This window comes from Schistocerca gregaria, chromosome 1 (genome assembly GCF_023897955.1).
Source record: "Schistocerca gregaria isolate iqSchGreg1 chromosome 1, iqSchGreg1.2, whole genome shotgun sequence".
In the NCBI taxonomy this organism is placed as follows: Eukaryota; Metazoa; Arthropoda; class Insecta; order Orthoptera; family Acrididae; genus Schistocerca; species Schistocerca gregaria.
Window position 1 is genome coordinate 1093852455 of NC_064920.1, and position 19708 is coordinate 1093872162.

A 19708-nucleotide genomic window follows, 5' to 3' on the forward strand; every position below is an offset into this window, starting at 1 on the left:
TAGTTACCCGTAGATAGAAACGTGCTGTAAGTGTTGTGGCCTAATTGCTCGAAATAATTTTGGGAGAAAGCCTTTAGGACAATCTCGGAGGACGTTTTATGCCTACCGCCGGTTTTGAACAAGTATTTTTGCCAACATATCGAGGGAAGGTTGAAGTCCCCACCAACTATAACCGTATGAGTGGAGTATTTATTTGTTACGAGACTCAAATTTTCTCTGAACTCTTCCGCAACTATATCATCGGTGTCTGGGTGTCGGTAGAAGGAGCCAATTATTAACTTCGTTCGGCTGTTAAGTATAGCCTCCAGCCATACCAAATCGCACAGAGTATCTACTTCGACTTCACTACAAGATAAACCACTACTGACAGACAAAAACACTCCGCCACCAATTCTGCCTAATCTATCTTTCCCGCACACCGTCTGAGACATCATAAAAATTTCTGCAGAACTTATTTCAGGCTTTAGCCAGCTTTCTGTACCTATAACGATTTCAGCCTCTGTGCTTTCTATTAGCGCTTGAAGCTCAGGAACTTTCTCAGCACAACTACAACAATTTACAACTACAATTCCGATTGTTCCTTGATCCAAGCACGTCCTGTATTTGCCATCCACCCTTTGAGATTGCAGCCCACCCCGTACTTTCCCGAGGCATTCTAATTTAAAAAACCGCCCAGTCCACGCCACACAGCGTGAGCTACCCGTGTAGCTGCCAGTTGAGTGTAGTGAACTCCTGACCTATTCAGCGGAACCCGAAACCGCACCACCCTATGGCGCAAGTCAAGGAATCTTGAGCCAACACGGTCGCAAAACCGTCTTTTACATAACTGAATGAAGAACAACGCATTCTTAAAACTGGCTCGCAATGCGTTTCCTCTTTGCCAAAGTTTATTGCGCAGAGCCAATCACAGCTTAAAAATACGAGCAATAATTGTATTTACAAATATAACACAAGTCTAGAGAAATTGTCTTCGGCTTCCTTAATTGAACCTTACTCTGTCACAGAACTGAGAATAAGTATTCAACCGTGGAAATATCTGACCGTCTCCATCGTGAATTACACTGATGGTAAGTGAAGAAAAAAATCTCTAAAGCGAATTGAAATAATTTCTTTATGACAGCTGCAACTCTGAAGCTGAAAATCTGAATATATTAAATTTTATTGAAAAATAAAATGAGTATATAAATTTGATTGGGTTACTGGTCAGCATGTAGATATATTTTAAATGAGTAAGTGTATATTTGTGAACTTTCTGATAGGTCGCTGAGAATAGCTTGTTTCGCAGTTTTGGCCAATGGGACTTGGAAACAACTAAGCTAAGCAGCATTATAAACCAATAGGTGGACAATCTGATATCATTTATTCGGAGTTACTGTAGCCTCGAAAGAAATGTGTGTACACGAAATAAGCTTGTGAGTAAAAACGTCGTCATAGTAGCTCCAAGTCCTCCTGTCGAGTTGCACTTTATCAGGAGACCGTCTTATCGGATATTACATGAGAGACGTTATCTGTGTCAGTTTGTGAGCATCTTCATCCGGCTTATGAAACAGAGGCCGCCTCTATAAGTTTTTTCTCGAATCCTGTTATCGACGGCTGATTTTTCGAGTTCCTTATCTGTTCACTTAAATGGTCACATATTTCTGCTGTGTCACGTTCCAAATCCCTCTAACTTTCTGTTTCAGATTTACGCTCCGCTTTGGAGTACAGTGCTCTGCTCTGAGAATCCAACTGAGTTTGGCCCTTGTTGTTAATATTGTAGGTGAATGATACTTGCTGACAATATTAACAGTAATGTCAGACTAACACTTTCATGCCGATGTGCTCTTTGACCATTTATTATTGTATATATACTTGATTCTTTATGTAAATCTTTATCTTTATGTAAATTTATATGTACACGATGTATGAATCAATTTGTTTATTTTGCTGTATAATCAATTATGTAAATATCGCTGAGTAATCGCTGAGGGAATGTTAGGGAAACGTTGGAGTATCGTTGGAGTAGTGGCGTCTCTGGACGCGGGAGGATGTTACGTCAGAGCGCGCGCTTCACAGAAGAGACCTATGGTGTGTGACTTGGTGAAGTGCGGACGCATGGATGGCGTGCACTGTTCTGGAGGAGTGATCGTTTAGCGGCACGTGGCAAGTGATGAGCGTGGGCGGTGGTAATATTGGATGCAGCAACATCAAGAACCCGCCACGCCCATATCACTGCCGATAACTCCCGTGTTCGATAATTATAATGGAAAGGAGCCAGCAGCAGCATCGTCGTCAGGGCGAGAATGGACTGAAGTACGATTGCTGCATCACAGCTTATTGTCAACTAGTTTCGTAACGGCGTTACTCAGTTTTGTGGTGTTTTGCGAGTGAATAATTACCATAGTTTAATGAAACTGTTTACCAGTGATTCTCCTAAAATCATTCACGAAGTAGGTTCCTGTCCTGTCCTATTGTTACAATAAAGCGAGTACCGTTTATGAAAAATGAAAATTGCAGTGCCAGTTAGTTTTGCTTATGAACTAAAAGAATCAGTTAGATTAAAGATTTGAACTTAAAGCATTCAGTGATTTCAGACTCACTAACTTTAAATTTGAACTTCAATCTGAGGCGATCTAATTATTGCCAACAGTAAATCAACTAATCAGATTAAAATTATTCCTGGCACTATGAACAAAATCACTAACTAGAATTAAAGAGTGAGTGCAAATATCAGTGATTATTGTAATTTGTTGTTAGTAACGTTCTGGTTCACATTTTGATTTTCAGTCGTGCTAAAGTAAAATAATTACCTTTTGATACGGTAATTATCAGTTTCTACTTCCCTTTTCATAAGTCAGTAGAGTTTCTCTTAATTATTTATTTGCCATATTCCAAAATTCATATGATAATAGTAGACGTTATTGTGAGGTAGCACCATTGTCACTTACAACAGTAAGTAATCATTAAGCTAGGTGTTATCTTGTATGTTTTCTAAATTTCAGCTTTATTAGTTAATGATATTTCGTGTGCAAACTATTTTATTTCTCGCTATAGTATGTAAATGTTTCAATTGTTTTTGCTAACGTCCGTGCAGCCATCTGTTGCCGCGCGTGTTCGAGTTATTCTTGACATTGCCTGTTCTGTTCATTAATTCACCTACAGTACAGAACTTTTGCCCAATTGGGCTGGCGACCGAATTTGTTTCATCCATAATTATTTTGGCAACTCTTATTATTCTGTTCCGATCCACGTGGTACCCCTTCTCGTTGGCACAGTACGTGAATGATAGCATAAACCATTCGAACAACCATACTAAATTTTAGAGTAATTAAGTAGGATGACTAAGTTGTCCTAGCTGCCGGTCTTGCTTACGAGATGAAGGCAGAGCTCACCATCTGCAGCATTGTTGACAGAACCGACTGGACACCTTTGGTGCAGAGCCGGGTGGAGGGCTCAGACGGTTTTGCGACCGTGTTGGCTCAAGATTGCTTGACTTGCGCCATAGGGTGGTGGGGTTTCGGGTTCCGCTGAATAGGTCAGGAGTTCACTACACTCAACTGGCAGCTACACGGGTAGCTCACGCTGTGGGGCGTGGACTGGGCGGTTTTTTAAATTAGAATGCCTCGGGAAAGTACGGGGTGGGCTGCAACGTCAAAGGGTGCATGGCAAATACAGGACGTGCTTGGATCAAGGAACAATCGGAATTGTAGTTGTAAATCGTTGTAGTTGTGCTGGGAAAGTTCCTGAGCTTCAAGCGCTAATAGAAAGCACAGAGGCTGAAATCGTTATAGGTACAGAAAGCTGGCTAAAGCCTGAAATAAGTTCTGCAGAAATTTTTACGATGTCTCAGACGGTGTACAGGAAAGATAGATTAGGCAGAATTGGTGGTGGAGTATTTTTGTCTGTCAGTAGTGGTTTATCTTGTGGTGAAGTCGAAGTAGACACTCTGTGCGAATTGGTATGGCTGGAGGCTATACTTAACAGCCGAAGAAAAGTCTACAGAGATTAGAACACCTTTAGGATAGCAGTATTTTGTTTATACTGGCAACGACTGGTTCGTCTCTTGTGACTGCCTAATCTCTATAGACATTTTCTTCATCCATTCTCATAGACTCGATAAACCAACTTTATCATTATGCAATAAGTGACGATAACTTAGACATCAACTTAAGTCCCTATGTCAATTTTTACAGCCTGGTAATGACGAAACAGATACAGGACGCCCTGACGCAGTCTTCAGCGTGCTTTCGTATGTAAAACATGGTTATCAGTTTTCACCTTCAGTACTTGCTGAATTGCAAGACAAGAGATACAACGCTATAAAATCCGTAGACGAGGTTATGGGACTAATTGAATTTTACTGAAACTGTTGAGTTGTTTGGCTGCCCTGACCCACACAGTATTTTAGGACGTTTATTTTATACATTATATGCAAAGAACACAATTGGACAGAGGAAGACATGTGAATACGTGTTTAACAGATATTTTAATACGCCATTAACCACTCTACTCGTTTGTGACCATCTATTGACAATTTTCCTTCAATAAATGGTGTTCCAAGTAACGTAATCTCCCGTAATATTTCAGAAAGAGGCCAAGGTACCAAAAAATCGTGTTAAAAATTTCACATTCTGCAACAAGTCATGCCGTTACCTCACGATTTATAAGTTCAACAACATAACACAATGTTTCATTACTGGGTGTATTTGATTGAGTATCTGCGACCGGTAATATCAAGACAACGTTTCGGACAAATACCGACTATAAACTTCAATCTTAGGACGTCGTTTTTTGTGTGTTTACGAGTATAGTAATCAAGCATTAACTAGCACTCACAAAAATAAAGTTGTGTAATTAGTTTTACGGTTGCAGGTTTGTTTCTGGAATTCTGGTTCTCACTGAAACACTGAAACTGACACAACCGTCATCGGGGAAGGTGATGTGTGTTTCTTGGAACCTCCGTGGTGTTCCAGTAACAAGTCAGTCTCGTGAGGAACAAACTGTCTTAGGAACATACTACCGAAGTCTCTAGACGAGGTTGTATGAAAGACTGTAGATAGCTATAAAATGGCGTAACCAACTGATAAATAGGAGTCTCATATAGTAACTGACTTTCTAAATTTGAAGAAGAACGAAGTTACAAAATCCAGCCTAAACTGGTGGAGTATAAGGCAACAATGAAAATCAGTTATTAGTTAATCCTCAACACTCTGTACAACTTACTGAACCACGACTGTTCAATCCCATTCAAAAAGCTAACCGATCAAGCAGTAGGAATGTTGGAGGTATGTCAGGCCAATCCATGAGACCACTTTTGGCACCTTTACACGGGGCTAAGTCTGTTACTATGACGCCGAGACAAAACAGCAAAGGGAGCAGTGATAAGATGCGGATATAGCACCGCCGAGAATAACGAAGACACAACCGCCATTGGGGGAGGTGATGTGTGTGTTTCTTGGAACTTCCGTGGTGTTCCGGTAACAAGTTACTCTCGTGAGGATCAAACTGTCTTAGCAAAATACTACTGAAATCTCTCGACGAGGTTGTATGAAAGACTGTCAAAACAAGAAGTCGAAGGAAGCTGTCGGAGAGCGTGTATGTTCTATGACAACATCCCACCTCATTCAATACAGTATTGGCACAGCCACACATGTCGCATCTTTTGGATATCAAATTTTGACTCTTACTATGTATTTTGCTTGCCTGCAAGCAGTTAATGATTTCTCTGTCATCTAGGATGAAGAAAACCTGCAGTGGGGGGCATTTACACGAAGGCATGTCTGTAATTTTCGAGGTGAAACAGTTTTAAGCAGCCAAGATGTAGATTTCTACAACCAAGGACTGCGCCAAACTATGGATCATTCAGAAATGTATGTCACATTGTAATGTGAATATGTAAAGGAGTAAAACCATAATTATTTATCAATGTCGTATCTTGATTTTCTTCGAGTTGATACAACTTTTTAGTACACCTTGTATCTCATGCATATGTAGGTATGAAAACGCTGGCAGGGGAGACTGGAAAAAGTTGACGAACTTAGCGGTTACCTCCTATTAATAAATTCATTGTAAAGATAGCTTGTTTTGCTTTGCATCTGTTAAAATGATGGCCTTTTAGTGCATTGTATCTAGTTGCATTAATTTCTTAACCAGTTGTTAAACGTTAATGCGAAATCGTCATCTTAACGCAGAACTAAACCAAGATCAAAATACTTATAAAAGGTCTGATAACAATCAAATAAATATGGTTTTATTCCTAGAACGTATGAGACAATTTTACTTTGATTATGTTGTAAATTCATTAAAAACTGTCTTATCTGACAAAGTCTTAAAGAACGGAGTAGAGACACCTCCCTCCACGCTCAAAGAAAATCATACTTGTGTGATTACATCATGTCCCCAAAAGTGACAGTGTCGTTACTTCTACCAACAGAAGTATCAGTTCCTTCGGAACAGTAGCTGAAGTTTTCGTATAAAGGGTGGTTCATAGTATCGGTTTCAGACGATCCACTTATAACGAAGAATCTTTTTAGCAAAATTCGAAAAATGAAATCGGTCAACATTTATGCTACAAACAACAGGTAACAAACGTGACTGATTAGACGCCGTTAGGGAGTGATAGATGATAACCCAGTTTTTTCGTCTAGTACCATGAAGGACAACTATCTGTGAACAGAAACAGAGATTAGTGCTGTTCATATAGGAGTAACAATTATGCTATCGCGGGACTAGGTGTCTGAACGACACGTGATTCTTCAGTTGGTAAATAAAATAGTATGCTCTACAACTCACCCAAGGGAAGCTGGTGAGAAGAAGAATGTTTCGGAATCACTTGAAGCACAGTAATCGATTGAGTTCTTACTCTTCTCTTAAATTATCGATCCAAAGTACAAAGTGTAATTTGCTATGTTGCACTTATTTGCCCATAGTGCTGGAATATCTCTATCTTAGTCTCTCAGAAGCGCAACGAAACACAACTAATGCATTGCAGTGCTGTTGCGACGTAAAGCACACATTATCTGGCTTCCATTATTAGACTTTTCTTAAAATCTGATGATTCAATCCAGTAGCGGAGAACTGATTTTTTCAAAGCATTTCCCCAAAAAAGGATATTGAATGCTATGGTAGAGCTGTTAGTTTCTAACTGAACAATTATCAGAGAAAGTATTAAAGTGCTGAAATTTAATACATCACTAAAAGAGATTTTCATCAACAAAAATCAACAACAAATTGTCGGATTTAAATATATCATAATCCCAGCATGTGCAGCTTTTGCAACACTCTGTCGAGTATTCAGATGGAGTATAGGCATAGAAGACATTGCTCTATACTTTCTTTAGAATATTATCTTTGATGTTTTAACCTTTCTTACTCCTTACTGTGTGCTTCATTAACAGTCAACACTATTTAATAGGTAAACATATTAATACAATTGGCAATGGCGTTGCTGTAGTGGATACTTCGGTTATAGTCATCACTGAAGTTAAGTGCTGTCGGTGTGGCCTGCACTTGAACGGGTGACCATCTGGGCCGCCATGCGCTGTTGCGTTTTCGGAGTGAACTCAGCCTCGTGATGCCAACTGAGGAGGTACTCGATCGCATAGTAGCGGCTCCGGTCAAAGAAAACCATCATAAAGACCGGGAGAGCGGTGGGCTGACCACACGCCCATCCTATCTGCATCCTCACCCAGGGATGACACTGCGGTCGGATGGTCCCGATGGGCCATTTGTGGCCTGAAGAAGGAGTGATTTTCTTAAGACAATTGCGCTTCCCATTATGCATTTCTTTTCACTCATACATGGCCTTCATTTAGTCAATGGTTTAAAATCTAAAATGATTCGACGTTTCGGCTTTATGAAAATGGCATTTGTCGAAGGTTCTGCTTCTTTACTATGACCTACCTGATGTTCATCGGACGTATTTACAAGTTGTCACGTACGTGCTACAGCCTGGTTAGCAGTATTTCATTTTCAGTTTTGGCGTGTATAATGCGTTCTAGGCCAGCCGATGTGGCCGAGCGGTTCTAGGCCCTTCAGTCTGGAGCCGCGCGATGGCTACGGTCGCAGGTTCGAATCCTGCCTCGGGAATCGATGTGTGTGATGTCCTTAGGTTAGTTAGGTTTAAGTAGCTCTACGTTCTAGGGGACTGATATACTCAGATGTTAAGTCCCACAGGGCTCAGAGCCATTTGAACAATTTGGATGCGTTCTACCAATTCGATAGTAAAATTCTACTAACCTCTCAGAAAATCTTAAGAAGTTTCCGTCTTGAGTTAAAACAGTAGACGGATTGAGGCCTCCTGTCCAGAGACTCTATGAGCGTAATGGCAATGGAACAGAGGATTAAAGAGAAACCCCAAAATACTGAACGTCTTTTTCGAAAATGGTTGCACAGAGGAAACTCAAACTATAGTTTCTCCTTAAAAGTCATCGCCGCGAATGGCGTAATGACAGACATCGAAGTTAGTGGTCAGGGGACAGTGTAACAGAAGAAAGGTCTCTGGACCTGACGAGATAGCAATACGATTCCACAGACAATATACGAAGTAAGTCGCACTTCTTCTTACAACATTGTCCGGTAGGTATATGGGGGAGGAAGCGTTCATAATGACTGGAAAAAAGGACAGATAATTCCCGTTTTCAAGGAGGGCCATCGAATGCACAAGCAAAACCATAATCACGTAGGTCTTGATCTGCTGTAGAATTCTGTGCTCTTGAATTATGACATTTGTGGACACAATAAATATCATCTGTAGGAATCAACATAGGTCCCGAAAACAACGCTTGTGTTACACCTAATTCGCCCTCGAATCGCAGAAACCAGAAGATGCATTCGCCCAGGTACGTGGGGCGTTCCTTGACTACCGGAAGGCTTTCCATACATTTGTCCACTGCCGTCTAGTGAATAAAATACGAGCGTAAGGAATATAAGACCAACTGTTTGATTGGATTGAGTAATCTAGCAAAAAGTGTACAGTACGTCTTTATGAACGGAGACAAATCTTTAGACGGAAAAGTAACGTGGAGCGTGCCCCATGGCATTGTTAGAAGACCATTCCTTTTCACCTTACATATAAATGAACTAATAGATAAAAATTCTTGCTATCCCTATGTGGCATACAAGAAACCAGTGCTTAATAGTATTGGTTAAAAACAGTCTTGGTTGCAGTTTGTTTTTTATTTGTCAACTACATGTTTCGCCTTATTTAGGCATCTTCAAGTTGATCTTAATTTGGTATTTCTTAGAACGATCATTTAGACAGTGTAGCAAAAGGGCATCGTAGAGTACATCAGGCCAACATCGCCTTCGTTAAACTCAGTAAAAACTTTTCTATATCGAGGCGAGTGACTCCAAGACCTGCATAACATGTTCTCGTTCACAGAAGCGAGTAACAGAATAAGATGGGGCTCAGGTATATAACGTGCATATTCCCAAGAAGCTTTTTGGAAGTGATGCTGTTACATACAGAGAAGTCGCACAAGTAGAAAACTATAGATAAATGCGTGAAAGCCTATAGGATTTCGATGCTTGGGAGTTGCACGTGGCACTCGAAAAAAAAAAAAAAGTATCGTATGGCGAGTACAAAGACAGAAGGTGCATATTGTGTAATTACACGATTGCAGAATAATCACTGGACGCAGTTGATTCTTTAAAATATCTAGGAGAATGCATACGGAGCGATTTAAAGGGCAGAGTACACATAAAATTAATCGCTGGTAAGGCAGATGCCAGACTGAGATTCAAGGGAAGAAGTGTCACGAAATATAGTCCGTCGAAAAATGAGGTAGCTTTCAGAATCGTGCTTGAATATTGTTGGGCGATCTCGCATCTGTTCCTGATAGGATTTGTATATCAAACAGACAAGATCTAAAAAAGATCACAACGTTCCGTCATAAGTTCTTTTAGTAACCCCGGAGGTACTTAACCAACTGCAGTGGAAGACGCTGCAAGAGAGGCGAACGCATCACCGGTGTGGTGTGCCGAAGTGACTAACAGAATAAGATGGGGCTCAGGTATATAACGTGCATATCCCCAAGAAGCTTTTCGCAAGTGATGCTGTTCCGAGAGCTTACGTTGCTAGACGAGTCAATCCATACGTTTCTTCCTCCTACATATTTCTAGCGAAAAGCCGATGGCGATGAAACCGGAGAGACTGAAGCCCGCAGGGAAACTTACTAGCAATCATTCTTCCCGCGAACCATTCGCTACTGGAACAGAAAAAGGGGAAACTAGTACTCAAAATACCCTCCGCCACACACCATAAGAGAACTTGTTGAGTATAGAGGTACACTATATCATCAAAAGAATCCCGACACGCCCAAGAACATACGTTTCTCGTATTAGGTGCATTCCGCTGCCACTTAGTGCAAAGTACTCCATATCAGCGACCTCAGCAGTCATTAGACCGTGAGAGAACAGAATGAGGCGTTCCGCGGAACACACGGACTTTGAACGTGGTCAGGTGATTAGGTGTCACTTGTGTTATACGTCTGTACGCGAAATTTCCCTACTCCTAAACATCCCTAGCTCCACTATTTACAAGGTGATAGTGAAGTGAAAACTTGAAGGGACACGTACAACACAAAAGCGTACCGACCGACCTCTTCTGTTGACTAACAGAGGCCGCCGATAGTTGAAGAGGGTCGTAATGTGTAATAGGCGGACACCTATCCAGACCATCACATAGGAATTTCAAACGGAATCAGATTCCACTTGTAGTACTATGACAGTTAGGTGTGAGGTGAAAAAACGTGGATTCGAGCGGCTGCTTATAAGCCACACACTACGCCGGTAAATGCCAAACGACGTCTCGCTTGGGGTAATAAGCGCAAACATTGGACGGTTGAACAGTGAAAACATGTTGTGAGGAGTGACGAATCACGGTACAAAATGTGTCGATCTGATGGCAGGGTATGGCGATGGCAAATGCCCGGTAATCGTCATCTGCCAGCGTCTCTAGTGCCAACAGTAAAACTCGGAGGCGGTGGTGTGGTCGTGTTTTTCATGTAGGGGATTTGGACCCTATGTTGTTTTGCGTGGCACTATTACAGAACAGGCCTACATTGATGTTTTAAGCACCTGCTTGCTTCCCACTGATGAAGAGTACTTCTGGGGTGGCGATTGCATCTCTTAAAACGATGGAGCACCTGTTCATAATACACGGCCTGTAGCGGAGTGGGTCCTCGACAATAACATCCCTGTAATGGACTGGCCTAAACAGATGACCTGAATCCCATAGAACACCTTTGGGATGTTTTGGAACGCCGACTTCGTGCCAGGCCTCACCAACTGACACCGAAACCACTCTTCAGTGAAGTATCGGTGAATAATGGGCTGCCATTGCCCGAGAATCTTTCCAGAACCTGATTTAACGCATGCCTTTGACAGTGGAAGCTGTCATGAAGGCTAATAGTGGGCCAAAGCAATATTTAATTGCAGGATTACAGATGAAGGGTTCCATGAACTTGTAAGTCGTTTTGAGCCAGGTGTCCGGATACTTCTCAGCAAATAGTGTAAATGCAGATGCAGATTTCCATTACAAGAACACGACGTATGGTTTTCGCAGCATCAAAGTCATTTTCATTAAACATTATTTGAACCAGGTATCTGCTTCACTAACTATAACTTCACTAAATTAAGAAGAGCTCTATTGATGAAGAAGAAATCTTTTTCGATACAACTTACCCACTCGTCCATGTTAAAAGTTCTTGATTATTCAACTAAGGATGACAATAATAAACCATGCGTGAATAGTGTCTGTGAAACGCATACCTCTTGCTTAGTCATACATAACAGACAATATGAAATAGTGTTACTAGCTACTCCATAAGAGCTTATGTTGAATGTCTTGAAAATAATAAAACGCGAAGCAGTTAAACGACATTTACGTTACGCACACCGGACTGGTGACAGCGGTTTCACCGTACAGGTTCTTAGTGTTCCACGGTGTTAAGTATTGGCGGTATCCGGTCTGTGGTGCTCCCTGATAGTGTGAACTTAAACTACTTGATTTGTCTTCTTACCTTACTCGTTAACTTATTCTGGTTCGAATGAAACTCAGATTCCCACATTTCGACGTGTCTGAGAAATGGTAAAGAACTCTCATATGTATTTCTTCTTTAACCGCTGCATTTAATACCTTCTGCAGGAATGCCCATTTCATAGGTGAAAATATTTTACTGTCCTAAATAAGTGTGCTGTAAACATTAGTCTTTGAAATAGCCAGCAACTGTTCTCTGCTTCTTGCCTGCTCTAACAATATTTGAAGATTGCAGAGAGAGACGGTGGAAGTACACAGGTACGGAAAGAATTTGAAGCCTAATGCTTCTAGTCAGGATAATAAGAATGTACATCGCTTAGTTTCATCTTTTTGATGACTCATACCTGTGACCCGATCATGGTGGCGCCGACCTTGTGCCTCTGTGAGTACGCCCTCTGGTACGGGTCCACGCTGATATATTCTGCCTCGCACAATATCTGGCCATCCTGTAGCGCCGGCAGTTCTTCGGTCTCGATTTTGAAGTCGGTGACTTTGGGCTCTCCCTTGAAGAGACTCGCGATGACGATTTTCCGTCCCTTCGGCATCACTGGTGGCTTCTGACCTGCGCGGTTGGAAAGACGACAAAGCCAAGCAGTTGCCAACCGACTAACGGTACGGTGTCGTGTTAGATGACGCACTGGCTCGCTACCTGCTGCAGAGTTACGTTGCGTGGGATTTTATGCCGGCGTTTAGTGCGATAAGGAGATAACGTAGAGCGCCCCATTTTAGATAAGTCGATTGTCACGCATTCACCGGCTGCCCATATCAGTCCACTTCTCTAACAACAGCAGGACAGGTAGAAGCATGTGCGACTTCCGTAAATGTATGCTCCAGATTGCTGGATGATCCTGTCGAGCGAATGAACGTCGAGATTTCCTTTGAATAAATGTTGAGGTCCTCCTACTCTACCCTCAAACGAACTAAAATTGACAAGAAAAACATAAGTTTCTAACTAAAATATCATGCATTCCAAAATTTACTAGTAACGTGTAAAATTTGAAACAGCGGTTCGGCAGCACATGACATCAAGGGTAGGTTACCATCTGTTATAGACTGAAGAGCCAAAGAAACTGATACACCTGCCTAAACTCGAACTGCACAGAGCTTCTACCAGTTTGAACAGCTAGCTGATGACATGCATTGTCCATGGACTTATGAGGTTGTCTCCATACCCGTACACGTCCATCCGATCGATACAATTTGAAACAGTACTCGTCCGACCAGGCAACATGTTTCGAGTCATTAACAGTCCAACGTCGGGGCTGAGAGACAGAGGAGAGGAGTAAAGCTTGGTGTCGTGCAATCATCAATGGTTCCCGTCCGGCGTGGCCGAGCGGTTCTAGGCCCTACAGTCTGGAACCGCGACCACTACGGTCGCAGGTTAGAATCCTGCCTCGGGCATGGATGTGTGTTTTGTCCTTAGGTTAGTCAGGTTTAAGTAGTTCTAAGTTCTAGGGGACTGATGACCTCAGACGTTAAGTCCCATAGTGCTCAGACCCATTTGAACCTTTTTTCTTTTTTTGACAGACTGCCATAAAGAGGAACGAAGGACCATCTCTTGCGGTTTAGGAGGCTGATAGTGACTTTTTTTTATCGAAATTCGTCACAGGTGATGAAACATGGATTAGTCACTTCGAACCAAAAACATAATGACAAGCCATGGAGTGACGTCACCCTTTTTTCTCTTGCGAAGGAAAGTTTACGCACACTCTGACGGGAAAGTCATGGCGAAGTTCTTCTGGAATCCTGAAGGGGTTTTTCTGTTCGATGTCCTCTCTCATGGTGCAACGATCAACTATGAAGTGTACTGTGCTGTCCTCAGAGAAATGAGGAAAGGACTTCAGCTTGTTCGTCGCTACACAAATGCGCAATGAAGGATGCAATGTACGCGATCAGTACGTGGAATACTGGGTATTGAGCCAGCGTGACGTAGGTTGTAACGTCAACCAGTAGTGGGGTGGTACCATGCACGCATCCTCATCCTTCCAGTAAGGTGGAGTAAGTCCCACGTATTGTATGGAGATCATGTTGAAACACAGGATTATGTAGCCAAAATGGTGGAGAATAATATGGTGCATTGGAATCCTCAATAAAATAAACCTGCTTTCAGAAAAGGCTTTGTATTTTTTACTGAACGACCCTCTTATTTAGTCGGACCTTATTAAGATTTCAAAGTGGCGAAAGGAAATGTAATGCTGTGCACATCATAAAAGAAAAAGAAACGTAGTGTTCTTTGAATAAAATATCAATAAGCCACAGTTGGAATTGGTCAACTCATGCAAATACCTGGGTATGACAGTTTTTAAGGATGTGAAATGGAGCAATCCCATAGGCTCGGTCGAAGGTATAACAAATGCTGGTCTTCAATTCGTCGGTAGAATACTAAACAAACGCACTTAGTCTACGTAGGAGATGGCTGGAAAAATATTATTGTGACCCATCGTAGAATATTGTTCAAGTATAGGTGACTCGCACCAAGTAGGACCAACTGTAACATCATCTACGGAGGAGGACAGCCCGAATGTGTTAGTTGTTTCGAATACAGAGAATGTCATGGAGATCCTGAAGAAATTGAACTGGCAAATGGTTCACGTTAGAATTGAAAGCCTATTTGGAAAGTTTCAGCAAGTTGCTTTAATTGATGGATCTAGGAATGTACAAAAAAAAAGAAACACCCTCGTATCGAAGATGGCCTTAGAAGTTAAGTCCCATAATGCTCAGAGCCATTTGAACCATTTTGAACATCAATGGTACTCCAATTGGCTTTCGGTTCCGAAAGCCCATTTCGATGATGTTTCGTTGAATGGTTCGCATGCTGACTTATGATGGCCCAGTACTGAAATCTATAACAATTGGCTCAAGGGTTGCATTTCTATCATTTTGAACTATTCTCTTCATTCGTTGGCCCCGTTCTTGCACGATCTCTTTCCGGCCGCAGCAATGTCTGAGATTTGATGTTTTACCGGACTCCAGATATTCACGGTAAACTCATGGAATGGTCGTAAGGGAAAATCCCCACCTCGTCGCTACCTCGGAGACGCTGTGAGCCATCGCTCGTGCGCCGCCTGTAACACCTCGTTCAGACTCACTTAAATCTTGAAGACCTGCCCGAGTAGCAGAAGTAACCGAACCAACAACCGCGCCAGACACTTGTCGTACGTATGCATTGGCGACTACTGCGCATATTCTACCTGTGTAAATATTTCTGTATCTGAATACTTACGCCTATGCGAGTTTCTTTGGTGCTTCAATGTATAATCACCTTTTGATGCAATGAAGGAAAGTACATCCATTCCACCACGTGAATACTCGCTGATTTTAACTTCGAGCTAAGTGAAACTGCACTATTACAATTTTAATTCACGAAGTTTTACGCAGTAACACGGTAAATTCGTGGTATATTAACCTTATCTGCAATGCGGACTGAACCGAAAGTTTCATTTTATCGGATTCACGTTGAATTGAAACATAGTTATCACAGCAATGACGAGTTCTTCCGGTATTACAAGCCTTCCTCATTTTGACAGTGGCCTTCCAAAGAGATCAGAGGAACCGACAGAATTTCCGGGCACCATCTTTCTTTTAGATTGGAGAACTGCCCCTAGTGGTGGAAGCATTATCATTGGTCCACAACATGAGGGTAGAGATGTCAATGGAAATCACTCCATTTAACACATGTAATATGTATTCACGGTGAACGTGGGTTTTTATTGAAACAGATCGGATAATAGTGTCTCTATCGGCAAAACATTTAAGTGGACTGGTCGAGGGGAGGTGACCACTACTTATAACTTGAGTAATAGCAGGCTGCATCAAACCAAATCATGAAAAGTGTTGCTTGATAATTAATGCATGGCTTTCTGGTTGGTTACGAATGTTTGTATCCTATTTGGGGACAACTATGTATCAGAAATCATCCCAGGTTTTTCACATGTAATTGTTGTACCTCGTTAACCGAGTAGTTCTCCATGAACATTGTACATGCACATACTTAAACGGCAAATTAACGTTGGTCTTATGAGCAAAAAATGAAAATCTTAATGATTGTTTTGCAATCTGAGATCTGCCCCACTCTATGCTCAAAAATAAGATAATTTTTGAAAACCATTCAAAAGCCAAGATTCCACGAAATATGTTTTATTCAAGACAACCGGTTTCAGCAGTCTTAGATATCGTCTTCATGTTTTAAAAATATTTATGTAGTAAGACATGTTCATTTTACTCTGAACGTCATGCACATGATGTCAAGTGGATAAAACTCAGCGCTTCATAAACGTTAACCATTACTAAAAAATTTATAAAGTGTTGAAATATAGCCACTTGTCATCATGTGCATGACATTCAGCGTAAATCAAACGTGTTTTACTACAAGAAAAGCTTAAAATCTGAAGATAACAGCTAAGATTGTTGCAACCGGTAGTCTTGAATAAAACATATTTTGTGCGGTCTTGGCTCCTGAATGATGTGAAACAATTACAAAAATCGCCCTTGAATACTCTAATAATGAGAAAAGTCAAGTTAAGTATTGGTAGGTTAATGTTTCAATCGTAAAAGTACTCCGTCATAAGGCCACAAGTGGCCCACCGGGACCATCCGACCGCCGTGTCATCCTCAGTTGAGGATGGGGATAGGCGGGCCGTGTAGTCAGCACACCGCTCTCCCGGTCGTTATGACGTTTTTCTTTCAGCGGAGCCGTTACTATTCGATCGAGTAGCTCCTCAATTGTCATCACGAGGCTGCGTGCACCCAGAAAAATAGCAACAGCCCATGGCAGCTGGATGGTCACCCATCCAAGTGCCGGCCAGCGCTTAACTTCGGTGACATCATGGGAACCGGTGTATCCACTGGGGCAAGCCCGTTGCCTTCCAATCTTAAGGCAAAAGACTTATCAACTTCGGAATTAGGCCGAAAACGCGTTAACTCTCCAGGAATGTTACTACAATCTCCAATGGACGAGTGAAATAACTAGTCAGCAAGATGGGAGGACTGTACTGAATAAATGTGCAGCTTAAGTTCAATTTCTAATTATATTAAGAGTTTGAATACGATTATATCTAGAATTCGATACGTTCATACGCTTCAAAGTTTGATATCTTCTAGAAATTGTTACAGCTACTATTGGCTACTGAAACCGTATAGTTGTTTCAGTCTGAAATCTGGCTACCAGCGTAACCACTAATAACGTATTCATCTCATACCGTTGCAGTAAAAGAAATGGGGCACAGGTTACGCATAGTGGTGCAAGATGTTCGCCGATTCAGGCGTGAAAAGCGCTCAAGTCGAACTGGGATATTCCGAGGATCAAGTTCCAAAAGACCGTCTTCAGTCACGTTCTGATGTTTCTGTTACACTTGTGTCAATGTAGGGCTCTCTGAGCGACGTGTCTGAATGGACTCTCTCCTTATCGCTAGGAGGGATTACCGCGCTGTTGACATTTCTGTCGCACGACATTCGTGAGACATACTTACATAGATAGGAATCTGTGGAGCCAATACAGAGAGAAGACGCCGGTTTCTCATTCACGGTAGAGCTGTTACGGCAGACGAGGAAAATCTATTTCAATGAAAGTTCGCCTGCATTCCCCCAGCTTTTTTAGGATGTGTAGCACAGAATACTTTAGGTACCACTCGTATTTTCCATATTTTCTACACAATTTATGAATAGTGGGGTGTACTCTAATTTTTCAGATTTTTTCATCGTGCTCATTTCGCGAGACGTAAGTGGGACGAATTAATTGGTTGCTAGACTCGAAGTTTCAGCAGTAACCTTTTTCGCCATACGCAGTGCCCCTTTTGTTGGGGCTGGAATAAAATGTTGTTGAGCATCTTCGTAACGATACCACGCTTACTGATGCGAACATGACAAAATATGTTGCTCTTCGTAGATGCTTTTCTTCGTCTTCTGTTAATACTTTATACTAAGTACCAGACTGATGAGCAATACTTAAGAATCTCTTGAAAGAATATTTTGTAAGCCATATCTTTCTTGGATGAATTACATTTTCTTAAAATCCCTCCAGTCAATTTATGTCTGGAATCTTCTTATCGTACGGTTTATCTCATGTTATCCCGCCCTTCAGCATTCCCGACAGTTACTTCTAGGTATTCTTTGGCTGCTTTTTTTCCAGAGATTTTACGCCAATAACGTAATCCTACAGTAATGGATTTTCTCCCAAGTTTACATGCAATACCTTACGTTTAGGGTCTACTGACGGTCCGCCCACCTGTTGTCAATTCTCCACACATCTTTCTGCATTTCGCTGCAGCTCTCTGGTGTCGGAACCTTCATGTAGGGAAGTTCCGTCTTCAGTAAGCCTCAAACAGCTTCCGAACTTATGTATACGAGATCATTTATACATTGATCACCCAGAACGTTATGACCACCTACCATAGACGCTACGTGTACCTTTGGCACGGATAACAGCGGCGACCGTCGTTACGTGGAAGCAATGGGGCCTTGGTAGGTAGCTGGAAGGAGTTGGCACCACACCTGCACACACAAGTCAACTAAATACCGTAAATTTCGTGGAGTTGTGGGGAGATGAGCTCTGACGTCACGTTCAATAACATCCCAGATATGCTGGAACAGGATCAGATTTGGGGTGTTCCGGGGTCAGCACATAAATTGAAACTTGCCACTGTGTTGCTCGAACCACTCCACCATACTCCTGAAGTTCTGATGTTTCGCACTATCTTGCTCAAAAATCCACTGTCGTTGGAAACACGAGCGTCATGAAGTGATGTACGCGGTATGCCACCGGCGTACGATACAGCTTGGCCGCTCGGTGACTTGTACCCATGGAGTACCCATGGATGCCCACGTGGATCTTCCCCTGAGCATAATGGAGCCGCCGCCAACTTATGTTCATGTCACAGTACAAGTGTCAAGGAGCTGTTTGCCTGGAAGACGAAGGATGCACGCCCTCTCATCGGCACGATGAAGAAGGTTTTGGGGTTCATCAGACGATGCAACGCTCTGCAACTTCATCAACGTCAAGTACCGGTGGTTACGTTCTTATTTCTGTCGTAGTAACTGATGTCGTGATTTTAACATTGGCATAAGAATGGCTCATCGGTTGGGGAGGACCGTAGTTCGGTGCACTGTGTATACAGACACACTTGTATTCTCCCCAGCATTAATGTGTGACGTTAGTTCCGCAACAGTTCGCCGCCTGTCCTGCTCCAGCTGTCTGCCCAGCCTAAGATGTCGGACGTCTGTAATGAGCGGTGGCCATCCAACCCCAACGTGTATGGACGTGGTTTCACCTCTGCTTCCCCACGTGTCGAAGACACTCACCACAGCATCCCTCAAACACCCGACAGATCGTGCAGTTTCCAAAATACTTGTGCCGAACCTCCAGGCCATCACCATCTGCTCTTGGCCCAATTCAGATAGATGACGCCCTATCACCATACTACACCTATACATCACGATCACTGATACTACGTAGTCATTTCTCTCCAGGCGACACTGATATCGGCTGGAGGGGTTTACATAGATTGTAGGTCGGTGGTCATAACGTTCTGGCTGATCAATGTATGTGTTCTCACGCAGTAATAGCAATCAAGTCATAATCCAGACTCGGGGGCGATTGATATGTCAATGTGAAGTAAAGCAGCTGGACGAAACTGGGATAATACACATTAAGAATTGCTACAGTTTAGGAAAAATTTGTGGCGCATCTTGACT

At 42.2% G+C, this 19708-nt stretch overlaps 1 protein-coding gene across 1 annotated transcript in view; it reads right to left on the bottom strand.

The window, feature by feature from the left end:
- LOC126282149 (prostaglandin reductase 1-like) overlaps positions 1 to 12669 on the bottom strand; it is a 28728-nt gene extending 16059 nt beyond the window's left edge. The window contains exon 1 of the mRNA XM_049981660.1: positions 12364 to 12669. Coding sequence (XP_049837617.1) covers positions 12364 to 12564 — 201 coding nt within the window. The 5' untranslated portion in view covers positions 12565 to 12669. The remainder of the gene's footprint in view (positions 1 to 12363) is intronic.
- Positions 12670 to 19708: the final 7039 nt, after the last annotated feature.